General features: G+C 38.2%; 3 protein-coding genes across 8 annotated transcripts; 1 reads left to right on the plus strand and 2 right to left on the minus strand.

Annotated features, from left to right (window-relative positions):
* The first annotated feature begins 228 nt into the window (after positions 1–228).
* LOC113328289 (heat shock cognate 70 kDa protein-like) lies at positions 229–4,791 on the plus strand. 6 transcript variants are annotated; one of them, XR_003349343.1, is made up of 4 exons: positions 229–332; positions 932–1,239; positions 1,358–3,075; positions 3,680–4,791. XR_003349343.1 is itself a non-coding variant. In XM_026575407.1 (4 exons), exons 2-4 carry the CDS (start codon positions 1,182–1,184, stop codon positions 3,143–3,145), a joined length of 1,770 nt encoding a protein of 589 aa, XP_026431192.1. In that variant the 5' UTR covers positions 229–332; positions 932–1,181; the 3' UTR covers positions 3,146–3,497. The 6 variants fall into 6 exon arrangements, 2 of the variants coding, with proteins under 2 accessions (XP_026431192.1, XP_026431193.1); XR_003349345.1 differs by having other exon boundaries at positions 1,358–3,071; XR_003349341.1 differs by lacking the exon at positions 3,680–4,791 and adding an exon at positions 3,274–3,497.
* A 154-nt stretch (positions 4,792–4,945) lies between these two features.
* Positions 4,946–6,315, minus strand: LOC113327791 (pectinesterase 1-like). Its single transcript, XM_026574922.1, has 2 exons — positions 6,113–6,315; positions 4,946–6,081 (listed from the first exon to the last, which is right to left on the minus strand). The coding sequence occupies exon 2, from the start codon at positions 6,058–6,060 to the stop codon at positions 5,176–5,178; it is 885 nt and encodes a 294-aa protein (XP_026430707.1). The 5' UTR covers positions 6,061–6,081; positions 6,113–6,315; the 3' UTR covers positions 4,946–5,175.
* Positions 6,316–8,219: 1,904 nt separating this feature from the next.
* On the minus strand, positions 8,220–9,080 carry LOC113327852. Its single transcript, XM_026574974.1, has one exon. The coding sequence runs from the start codon at positions 9,078–9,080 to the stop codon at positions 8,220–8,222; it is 861 nt and encodes a 286-aa protein (XP_026430759.1).
* Between the last annotated feature and the right edge of the window lie 2,567 nt (positions 9,081–11,647).

Consider the following 11,647-nt stretch of genomic DNA (forward strand, 5'->3'; position numbering starts at 1 on the left):
AAAAAAAAAGAAAAATGGATCAAACCAACATCTCATACTTGTCCCATGAAATAAACTCTTACGGTCTGCTTGTTTTTTCGCTGACTCAGATTCTGGATCTGACTCATAACTCAATCCAAGTCAGCTGTCAGACCCTTTACACAGCTGACTCATGGACCACTAACTCACCATAATGACTATAATGTCCTCGAGTTTTTAAAACTGGGATTTCATTTTTCTTCTTCCATTTCACTCTGTCTGAGTTCACTTCACAGAGAAAAACGAAAACGTAAGAATTGTTTTTGAGGATGAAGAGCAAGGATGGAGAAGCCATGGATTGAAGTTAAACACTGGTATTTCCTACTATCCTTCTCTTTTTCTCATTCTCATTTTCTGTGTCTAGTTGATTTTTTTTTTCCTAGGGTTTTAAGAAACAATCCCTGTTACTGTTATCAATTCCATATTTTGATTTTTTGTGATGGGTTTTGTTTAGATTGAAAAAAATTGTTTGCTTCTCAAAGGTTTTCGGCAATTTGGGACTCAATTGGAGTATATTTGAAGTTATGGCTTTATGGTGTTCATCATCTGTTTGTTTTATTGTTATAGTGAACATGTAGTGGACTATTAGCAATTTCATCTTTTTCCTTTTTTGTTCTTGTTTTAGTATGGGTTTTGTTTAGAATGAAATAAATTTTTTGCTTCTCAAAGGATTTCGGCAATTTGGGACTCAATTGGAGTATATATGAAGTTATGGTTTTATGGTGTTCATCATCTGTTTGTTTTATTGTTATAGTGAACTTGTACTGGACTGAATGTTTATTCTTGCTGCTTCTCCATCATTTTCTTTCGTCTGGGTTTCAATCATTTTTAAACTTAGATGGAATTATTGATGAGTTTTTACAAATATGGTTTCTCTGTCTTTTTATACTCAAAACTTTTGGTTATTTTTCAGATCGAGACTCAACAACTCATTCCCCATTTCGACCCTCTCCCTGGCTCTCGAAAACTGCTACTCGACATCAATATCCTTGGCGTCTTCCTCAGGTACTAAAAAGCAAATAGGGGGCTTAGCAGTAGGAATAGATCTAGGGACAACATATTCATGTGTTGGTGTATGGAAAAATAATCGAGTTGAGATCATTGCTAATGGTCAAGGAAATAGAACTACTCCTTCTTATGTTTCTTTTAATGATACTGAGCGTATGGTTGGTGAGGCTGCTAAGGATCAAGCTGCTGTCAATCCTAGCAACACAGTCTTCGGTAATCTTAATTTTCTTTTTTCAATTTCTTCTCTACGTAAAGTTTGATGTCTAAAGTTCTTTGATACATGAGCATAAAGAAGACATCTCGATATCGTATACTGAATCTGTTTCTGTAGATGCGAAACGTTTAATTGGTAGGAAGATGAGCGATGGGTTTGTTCAGAGGGATATTAAACTATGGCCCTTCAAAGTCATTGCTGGAGTGGACGAGAGGCCCATGATACAACTCAATTACAAGGGTAAGGAGATGCAGTTTTCAGCTGAAGAAATCTCATCCATGGTTCTCATTAAGATGCGAGAAATTGCCGAAGCTTATCTTGGTACTAGTGTTATGCATGCTGTTATTACAGTCCCTGCTTACTTCAGTGATTCTCAGCGTCATGCGACTAGAGATGCTGGCACCATCGCTGGCCTTAAGGTAATGCGAATTATCAGTGAACCAACAGCTGCTGCAATTGCTTACGGTCTTGATAAGAGAGCAACAACCGATGTTGGTGCTGCTGAGAATGTTCTTATCTTTGATCTTGGTGGTGGTACTTTTGATGTGTCGATACTCATCATTAAAGAGGGTAGCTTCGAAGTTAAGGCAACAGCTGGGGATACTCATCTTGGAGGAGAGGATTTCGATAATAGGATGGTAAATCATTTTGTTCAAGAGTTTAAGAGGAAGCTGAAGAAGGATATTAGTGGAAACCCAAGGGCTCTTAGGAGGTTGAGAACGCCATGTGAGAGGGCAAAGAGGGGCCTATCATCTAATTTCCATGAAACCATTGAAATTGATGCTTTGTATGATGGAGTCGATTTTTGGGAGTCCATCACTCGTGCTAAATTTGAAGATTTGAACAAGGATTTGTTTAGGAGTTGTATGGAACCTGTTGAGAAAGGTTTGGCGGATGCTAAGATGGACAAGAGCGACGTTCATGATGTTGTCCTCGTTGGTGGGTCCACTAGAATTCCTAAGGTTCAGTCTCTACTGCAGGATTTCTTTAATGGCAAGGAACTCTGCAAAAGCATCAACCCTGACGAGGCCGTGGCTTATGGTGCCGCGGTTCAAGCTGCTATTTTGAGTGGCGAAGCAAATGAGAAGGTGCTGGATTTAGTGGTGGTTGATGTAACCCCTCTTTCTCTTGGTGTTGAGGTTGATGATTTTGCTATGGATATTATTATCCCAAGGAATACCCCCATTCCCACCAAGAAGGAAAAAACGTACTCTACCTTACATGACAACCAAACTAAAGTGATTACTAAGGTGTACGAGGGTGAGAGAGCTAGAACCAGCGACAATAACTTTTTGGGTCAGTTCGTGTTGAGTGGAATTCCTGCAGCACCTCGTGGTGTTTCTAGGTTCACTGAATGCTTTAATATTGATGCAGACGGTATATTGACTGTGTCGGCTGAAGAAAAGACATCAGGGAGCAAAGCTATGGTTAGAATTGAGAACAACAAAGGGAGGTTGTCGAAGACTGAGATTGAAAGGCTGGTCGGAGAGGCAGAAAAATACAAGGCAGAAGATTTAGAATACAGGATGAAGAGGGATTCAAGGAACGCCTTCTTGAATTACACATCTGACATGAAGGGCATGATAAATGATATAGGGGAGGAGCTAACATCAGACAAAAAGAAGAAGGTTGAGGATGCAATCAACAATGCCATTGAATGGCTGGATAGCAATGAACCCTGTGACATAGATGCTATCAACCAAAAGATGAAGCAGTTCGAGAACGTCTGCAGCATTATCCGACATAAGAGGCATAAGAGGTACAAGTAGGTTGGAGCTGTTGTTGAACTGGAAGTCATGGAAATTGACTAATGTGGAGTCTCTTTTATGCTGTAGGTTCGCCCCAGTTCTTTTCCTAGCAATCTCGAGGTTTTTTTGCTGTTTCCTGATCGTGTTTTATACTTGACAGACTTGGTTGCCAGTTAGGCTGTATAGTTTTTACCTTTCGTTATTAATCAAGCCCATCATCAGTGCATACAGTATGCTCATTTTATGTGCACTTTTGTCAATTTTAATGTAAAGGTTCTGTTGCAGAGTGGGTAGTCATAGGTGGACATCTCAAAGACCATGTTGACCAAGGAAATCGTACTACTCCTTATGTTGCTTTCTATTATACTGGATGTATGACGGGTAACGTGGCTAAGAATCTAGCTGCCGTAAATCTTATAATCACCGTCTTTGGTAATTTCTTTTTTCAAGTTCTTTACATAGAAAAAATTTGATGTCTTAAATTCATGATCATGGTGGGTTTTCTTTTATTTTGCATTATGTTTCTTCTTTACTTGTTTCGGGAGGCAATATGGACTTGACATGAGTGTATATACCAATGCTAGTTCGTTTATATGCCATGAATTTATCACTGTGCTCGGCCGCAAAGAGGATTTAAACTCTGGATCTTTGAATATTTATGTATTTGTTAGATCTTTTGCCATCTCTGCAGGCAGGTGCTAATCCAAACGGTGGACCAGATGGATTGACAGCTCTGATAGTTGCAACTGAAGTGGGGGCAAAAGTCATCAAGGATGAAGCTGGTGCAGCTCCAGAGGAACGATTATGGTCTGGCATTACATTTTGTACACAGAGGTAACTTTTTTTAGTCAGAAACACTACAAAGTTAAGCGGTTAAATAAATTGATAGCTTTTAAATGGAAGGTGAAATAAGAACACACCCTCATATATGGGATACAAGTTGGATCATTTGGGAATTGTAAGGGAAATATCAACATTTTTAGTACAAATGTGCATTTGTCAAATCATTGATCTAGAATGAAATAGGATTCAAGCCTCCATTTCTCTTTTTTTTTTTGTCAGTTAAGTTCCTTTGTATGCTTATTTTTAAAATCTACTATCAAGTTTCAGAACAGTGGATTTTCAAATCTCAATGACAGTATTTCGTAAGAAAGAGAGCTTAATCTATATTATAAGCAAGTTGAATGGACATCTCAGTTGATGTTTTGAAGGTGTTAGTGTTACATAGCAGAGGCACATGCTTCTCCCTTAGTGGAGTTATAATGGGAACCACCCATTACCACAAGTTCCACGTTACCGTTGCATATTCTCAGTTGTGGATTTTTTGGTTGATACACTATTTCTTTCAATCTGTCTTGTGTTTCGTTTCTCCCATAGATGGGTTTGTTCGTTCCAGTGATCTGCTTTTCACTATGTCTAATGCTTCTCCCATTCTCAATGAATTCTCTTTGGTCCTTGCTTACACTGCCGGCTGGTCTTTGTATATGGTGTTTCTGGTTTCTCTCTTCTGTGAGCTGTGTGAGTGGGTTCTATACATAGTGTTCTGTTATCTGCTGCATCTCAAACCATTCAACTGTTGGTGCAAACGAACTACAATCCTGGTGTATGTTGATGGAGTTTTTGTCCTTGAGAGTTTTATTCTCATAATGTTGTTACTTGTGCAAAACTTGTATGTTTGAAGTCGAGATCCTTGGGTCCTCTTCTTCTTCTCTTGGCTCTAGGACATTTGGAAGTAGTATTGTTTGTTTTGGCTAGTAAGCTGCAAGCTAATGGGGTTGTCCAATAGCAGGTTGTAACCAGTGAGCATGGTGTTTGTTTAATAGGAGTCTTGTTTCATAAAAGTTTCTCTAAAATTGCACATTCAGTAAACAGCATTTATATTTTTGATCAATGTCGCATATCTTCTGAGCTCTTATGGCAACTCGGCAAGAATTGCTGCTCAGGCAAAGTATTAATCTTCCGGCAAATATATTTTTCTCTTGATCATGTGATGTATACAAGTTTCGACTTTAGATTGTGGATAAATAATATTATAACCGGCGGAGACAATTGCCTACTAGATAACGTGAATGAATGGAAGCAATTACAAGAAGAAGACTAAGACTATGACCACCCAAAAAAAAAAAAACAAATGAATGAATGAAAAAGTCAAAAACTATACCAAAATTCGAGTCAAAGAAAGTCAAGCTATACCGGCACTCTCCTCCGATAAAGACGGTGATTCCGGCTGATGTGCTTATGAACCGTATCAAAATTCGAAACAATCCCAAGACAATTCGTCACATACTCTTTGGAATTCATCATCCCAACCTTGAAATCTTCCGGCAAAATCTTAGAATTCTCATCATTATCCAGCACATCCTCCAATCCATCCAAACAAGTATCCGTATTCGTCAGCGCAGCACTCACCCATCCACGTATATCACTCACCATCTTCTTCGACTCCGACACCATAAACAACCCCTTCTCATCTCTTTTATACTCCTCCTCCTTCTCGTCGATCGAAACTATGGATGTCTCAATCTTATCAATCGCATCCTCAATCAAGCCACGACAATCCCTCAACGCAGCTTCGACTTTCACCCTCTCGCCTCTCCGGTTCACCTTCAGATTCACCGCCACCGCCGGAATCGACGAAGACATGTTCTGCAACTCTCTGGTGGCAACCGTCAACGACAGCTTGAATAAACCATCAGCGTAATGCCTCGCCGGATTGTCCACCGCCGGACCGACGATTTCTTGGTATAACGAATGTTTACATGAGCTGGGGTAATGAGTGACGTTGCAGACGAGATTCAGCATCTCCATTGTCTCGTCCAGTGTTAATACCGACGGTGTTGATTTGGTGTTGTGGATGATTAAGCTTCCGATTCCGAATGCGGCAGTGATTAGGATTGATAGTAGGAATGCGGCTGCGACGATGAAGATTAGTAGTGGTTTTAGGAAGTGGATCTTGTTGGTGGTTCGTCGGAAACATGGGAGACGACGGTCGTGTTTGTTGTTGTTGTCTTTGAGATGATGACCTTTGAGAGAAGTCGTAGTGTTGTTGATTACTGGTATTGCGATATCCATTGTTTGTCTGTTAGATTAGATCTTGAACAGTATACCACCACCGCGTAAATTCCTTGTTCCAGTGGCAGTTGAATGGCTATTTGACCCGAATAGCTAATGGATCTGTTGGATTGGATTAATCAGGAGGACAGGACTGAGATCCAATTGGGGATTGAGGATGAGGATGGTGGGAGGAAAGTCGGTGTTGGAGAGACCATTAATGTTGTGGATGGGATCTGTCTGTTTTTCTTTTTACAGAAGACAAAGACAGAAGAGAAGAACCTACCACCTTTCTTTCTCGATTTAGTTATGTATTTCTTAATTAAATTACTGTAGAGTTTGATTTTTGTGGAAAAAGTATACGGACGGGGGGGACCAAGGTGAATATATGTCATCTAGCAAGTAAGTATTTTTGATTTGATGCTGCACTTACCGCATAAAATCCCGCTAGGGAATCGGATGGCTCACGCTAGCCTTCTCTGCATTGAGATCATGAGTGGGTCCATGTTATGTTAGTTGCGGGATTCTAGGCGGGAGGAATGCTCGGTAAACCTAGCTTGTTGTATTACATCTTTGACTCTTCCATCCCAAACTCGTTGAAAAAACAACTCCACCCTCAAGTAGGTGGTCTTTTTAATTAGACTTGACCAAGTTTTATATCTTCCCCACTATTTCAACATTTACAATAATTCATAAAAAGTCAAGGTTAATGGTGGAATCGTAGAACCGACAAGCAAATCAGCGTTTTACGCTAATAAGAATAACGCCAGTTCCCAGCCATTAAATTTGCTTTAATCTGCGGATAAAAATATGACTAGCGTTTTTCCCTCAACCATTAGATTTGTTTTAATCTACGGATAAAGAAAGCGCTAATATGAGTAGCTTTTACGCTATTAAGATTAGATTTTGGCGCTATTCTGATTTGCGCTTTTCGTCATCTAGTACGCTATTGTAAGTAACATTTTACGCTAATCTGATTAACGTTTTCTTGGATTCCACAAAACACCCCACGAAACCATGGAACACGGCTTGAGAAAACACAAAATTGGTTAAAAAGACCAAAATAAACAATTCGTGGGTGAAAATAACATTTAGATTTTGATACTATTTAAATGGACAAAAATATAAAAATAGCCGGGATGTAAACAGTTTCATCCTACCCATTTTCAAATACTTTTTCTTATTTTTAATTTACATCAGGATGAATCCAGTTTCATCCTTGCTATTTTTTTGGTGTCCGTTTCACCCATACTAATTTTTACTCGTCCATTTGAACCATGTTTTAAAAATATTTGGATAAATGACCAATTTTCCGTTGAAAAAACTATGAATTTTATCATACTTAAATAGTTTCGATTCCATCATATAACACTTGCTCTCAAAATGCTATCAAAACTTTTTTCAAACTTCCGCCCATAAAAATGCGGAAAAAATCGTGTGAAAAGACCCTGTCGTGAAGAAGAAGATTACAAATGGGTAAGTTGGATTCTACAGACTCCTCACACAATAGAAGTCACTATGAAAAACTCCTATTACATGTATCATTTCTCATAAAATTTACACATGGTGGATCACTAGCTGGCCATTACATAATACATGATAGCCTGAGTGTGTGGACGGTTTTTTCTTTCCACAAAGGCTAATTTTATTTTCATGGTATATAGCAGGAATGACTGTGGAAATCAAATAGAGAGTTTACCAAATTTCACAATGCAAAACTATATGGAAGGAAGACATGCAACATGGTCTGGCGAATCGTGTAACATACGTCAGTCAATCGGAAAAATTCTCAACATCGATATGGTATTAAATGACTCTAATACATGATTTACACTCGTGTAATTGTTTCATGATAGTTTAAATAGATCTCATGCTTCAAAAGAGATAAAAAGAAAAGAACGCGCGATTGGGGATATCAAAACTAATTGGAGAATATAGCCACATGACAAAAACTGGATCGAAATATCAAATCTGGGTCACCTCTTGTCTAACTATTTTTTTGATTCCTAATCTAGCCCGCACTAATGAGGTTTAGTGGTTAATATAATTAGTAAAATCTTAAGTATTTGGGGATAGATTAGTGTGTATTTGTATTTGAATTTGTGTGAGGTGAGAGTTTTTTTTTTCGAAGAAAATGTTATATTAAACAGAGAAAAAGAGAATACAATTACAAGTAGTAATCACTCACTCATGAGAACTTCCCCATTGCTCCAGATGAGACTAGGGGGAACAAATCTAAAGGAATCGGTATCACAAGACCACAAAACTACACGTTGTTTAACAAGATCAATATTTTCCGCAACACTCTTCTGGCGGCCACCAAAAACTCTCCCATTTCGTTCCTTCCATAAGGTCCAACAAATGGCATAGTGAATAATCTTCCACACCTTCTTTCCCATTCCTTGAAGAATATTAGTAAACCAAGCTTCAAAGAATTGAAACAAATTTCTTGGCATCGACCAAGATATCTTGAATGCCTTGATAAAATAATCCCATATCGCAAATGAATACGTACAATGTAGAAACATGTGATCAAATGTTTCTTTCTCGTCGTTACACAAGACACACAAGTCACTTTGAATGCTCATACCACGATGAACTAACATGTCTCTAGTAGAGATTGAATCATGAAAACTTGCCCAGAGAATAAAGCTTACCTTATTTGGAATATTGTGCTTCCACAAGTGAGAATCAAAGTTGCAAGGAGGATAGGTTCCTGTCAAAACCTCGTAGCACTTCTTAGCACTAAAATTCTCCATAATATCCACTTCATCCTTCGCTTCCACTAACACCGGTATTGGGTAACAATCACGTCTGAGCAAGTCCCATTGTAACTTCTTATTTGCGTTCAACGACCTCCTGAATTCAAAATTCCAACTATTATTCACAATCATATCAGCTATTGATGCATCCTTCGCCTTGACAGCCTTGAAAATGACCGGGAATAAATCTTGAAGTCTCCCTCTATCTGGCCATTTGTCCCTCCAAAACCTTATCCCTCCAAGTAGTACCCTGTAATTAATGAGCAACGATATTGACATAGTGAATATAAGGGATCCCACCTTACCATCTAAATTGGTCCGGTAAAATATGGGAATCCGTGTCCAACGAACAAATTTAGTCACGGTGTATTACAGAATTTCGAGACAAATGGCTAAATTAGTCTCGATGTATGATAAAAAGCCGTGACTAATAAGGTTGAGGTCACTGTGTAATGCACACATTAGCCACGGAAATCTCCGTGACCAAATGGTATATCTTTTGGCCTCGCAGGCTTTGGTCACGGTTTTTCAAAAATGAAATACCGTGACTATAGATCTTTGGACACGGCATATTACCGTGACGAAAGGCCATTTTTGTACTAGTGTATGGTTGGTATCTTTGTGTTCGATCGAGGAAAACTTAAACACAGCTCTTATGCTACTTTGAGACACATTTCTTGTATGCTTCGATTTATGATCTCTAGAACTACAAGTTTTGTGTTTGATCGTGGTAAGTCGGTAAACGTGATATCTACATTTTTCATGGAGGAAAAGAACTCGTATTCTTTGATGACAACTCGAAGTTTAGAGCAATATATGTAGAAAATAAAGTTTTTCTTATTAGCTAACTCGAGGGCGAGTTTCTTTCAAGAAAGGGGGACTGATGTAGTACATCTTTCTATGTATCAACAATGATTGTTGATCCTTTTCTTCTGTATCAACTGTAACAGTTGACCTCATGCTTTTGGATCAACTATGACTGTTGATCCCTTACGTCAGTTTAAGTTAGTTTTCTTTGCAAGTATTTCCTTTTCTAGTTTACGTCAAACTCTTTCCTTTAATCAGTTCATGTAAGTCTATATAAAGGCTGAGATTCTTGTTTAGAAGACACATCTTATTACACATCTTATTATCAATATTATTATTATCAATATTTGATTTGATTATAAACTTTTATCTCTTAAATCTTGATCCTTGAATCAGATTTAATTAAGTTTCTGACGAAACTTAAACCTATCCCTGTTACCCTTATCTATGCTACACTACCAAGCTACATTTTTCGAAGAAAGGTGAAATTACAATAGTAATAATAATAAAAAAAAAGTAGCTACAGCCAACAGTAAAATGAAGCACCCTAATTAGCAAAAGCTTACAAGGTTACCAAAGCAAAATCATTCAACTTCCATTAGGTTACCAAAGAAGTCTAATCATTCTTTGGTCCCTACTTAGTTGATCATTGCCTGCCTCAATTTTCTCACATAACTTTTCAAGCTCCCTTTCCATGTTTGATTTTTGATATCCTTCCGTGAAGTCATTTGAAGCCTTTTTTTTTCTTTCTTTTGAAGCATAGAGTTTGTGTTGGTTTTTAGACGTGGTCATGGGTGGAATTTTTTTTTGGTAAACTTCTACCTTAAGTAAACTTATTCCTAAAGTTTAGGAATTTAGGGGCCAAGTTAGGGAAACTTGTTTCCAAATCAAAGTTTTTTAAGGGCTAAGTTTGTTTCTCTAGAATTGTAGGCTAGAAGATAATCCAATCTAGAAGAGTGGTAAATCCTCGTGCTTAGGATTTTGGTCTCTTTGTTAGGGAGGATCGTGTGCTACCGTGAAGGTCAATATCAGTGTGAGAGAAAAACTTATAGAGAGAGGATTTTGGTGTTTTAGTGTTTAGGGTTTTGCCCTAAACCTAGTTTCTAGTGTTTCCATGTTTCTCCTCTGTTCCAGCAGCTGTGAAGGAAGTGTAGAAGAGAAGACATGAGGCTGGTTTGATGAATGGTTAGAGAATTGGTTTCTATGGTTTCTTCGATGGTGTCTCCGATATGTCTTGTTAACTCTTTGGCTTGTCTTGGGTTGTGGAAAGAGCATGTAATGGTCTTTGATTTAATGGAAGTTTTTCTGGTGGTGTTGGCCGTGGATGTAGCCTGTAAAGGCGAACCACGTATATCTTGTGTTGTGGTTGTGTGTGCGCTTTATTATCTTCTGTCTTACTTATTATTTCTCTCATATTTAGTTCAAATCACCAATTTCCCTTTGTGATCCTGTGATTCCGCTGCGCTCTGGGTGCCAATTTTCCCAACAATTTGGAGATTGAAACAAGGTTGTTCAGGTGAGGCATTGAACTTGAATAACATAATTGTAGAAGGAGACAGCCAGATTGTTGTGAAGAACTTAAAAGGAATAGTAGTGGTGCTTACAGTTTCGTCCCAAAACAGGCTAACAAAGCTGCTCATTCTCTGACAACTTATGCACTCACTCACAACGTCCAACACAAGTGGACTGGTTCAAATATTCCGGCTAGCATTGTTCCTCTCATTGAAACAATAGTTAGTCTTGTTTTCTGTTTCTGTTTCCTTGCCCTATACCAAAAAAAAAATAAAAGAAATTGACCACTGTTTACTGTTACAAATCTTTTTTTTTTTGGTATGCTCAGACTCTGAGAGCTGATCTTACAACATCGTTAAATTAAAAAGATGACCACTCAATCATCTCCCTATCTTCTCTTACAAATTACCACGTGGAACATTACAACTACTAGTTGTGCGCCATATATATATATAGTCATCATACATCAAGCTATCTAGTCAGAAGCCTATTACCCTCCAGCAGTTATTTCAAAAAAAAAAAAAAAA

Source organism: Papaver somniferum, unplaced genomic scaffold (assembly GCF_003573695.1).
Source record: "Papaver somniferum cultivar HN1 unplaced genomic scaffold, ASM357369v1 unplaced-scaffold_107, whole genome shotgun sequence".
Classification (NCBI taxonomy): domain Eukaryota; kingdom Viridiplantae; phylum Streptophyta; class Magnoliopsida; order Ranunculales; family Papaveraceae; genus Papaver; species Papaver somniferum.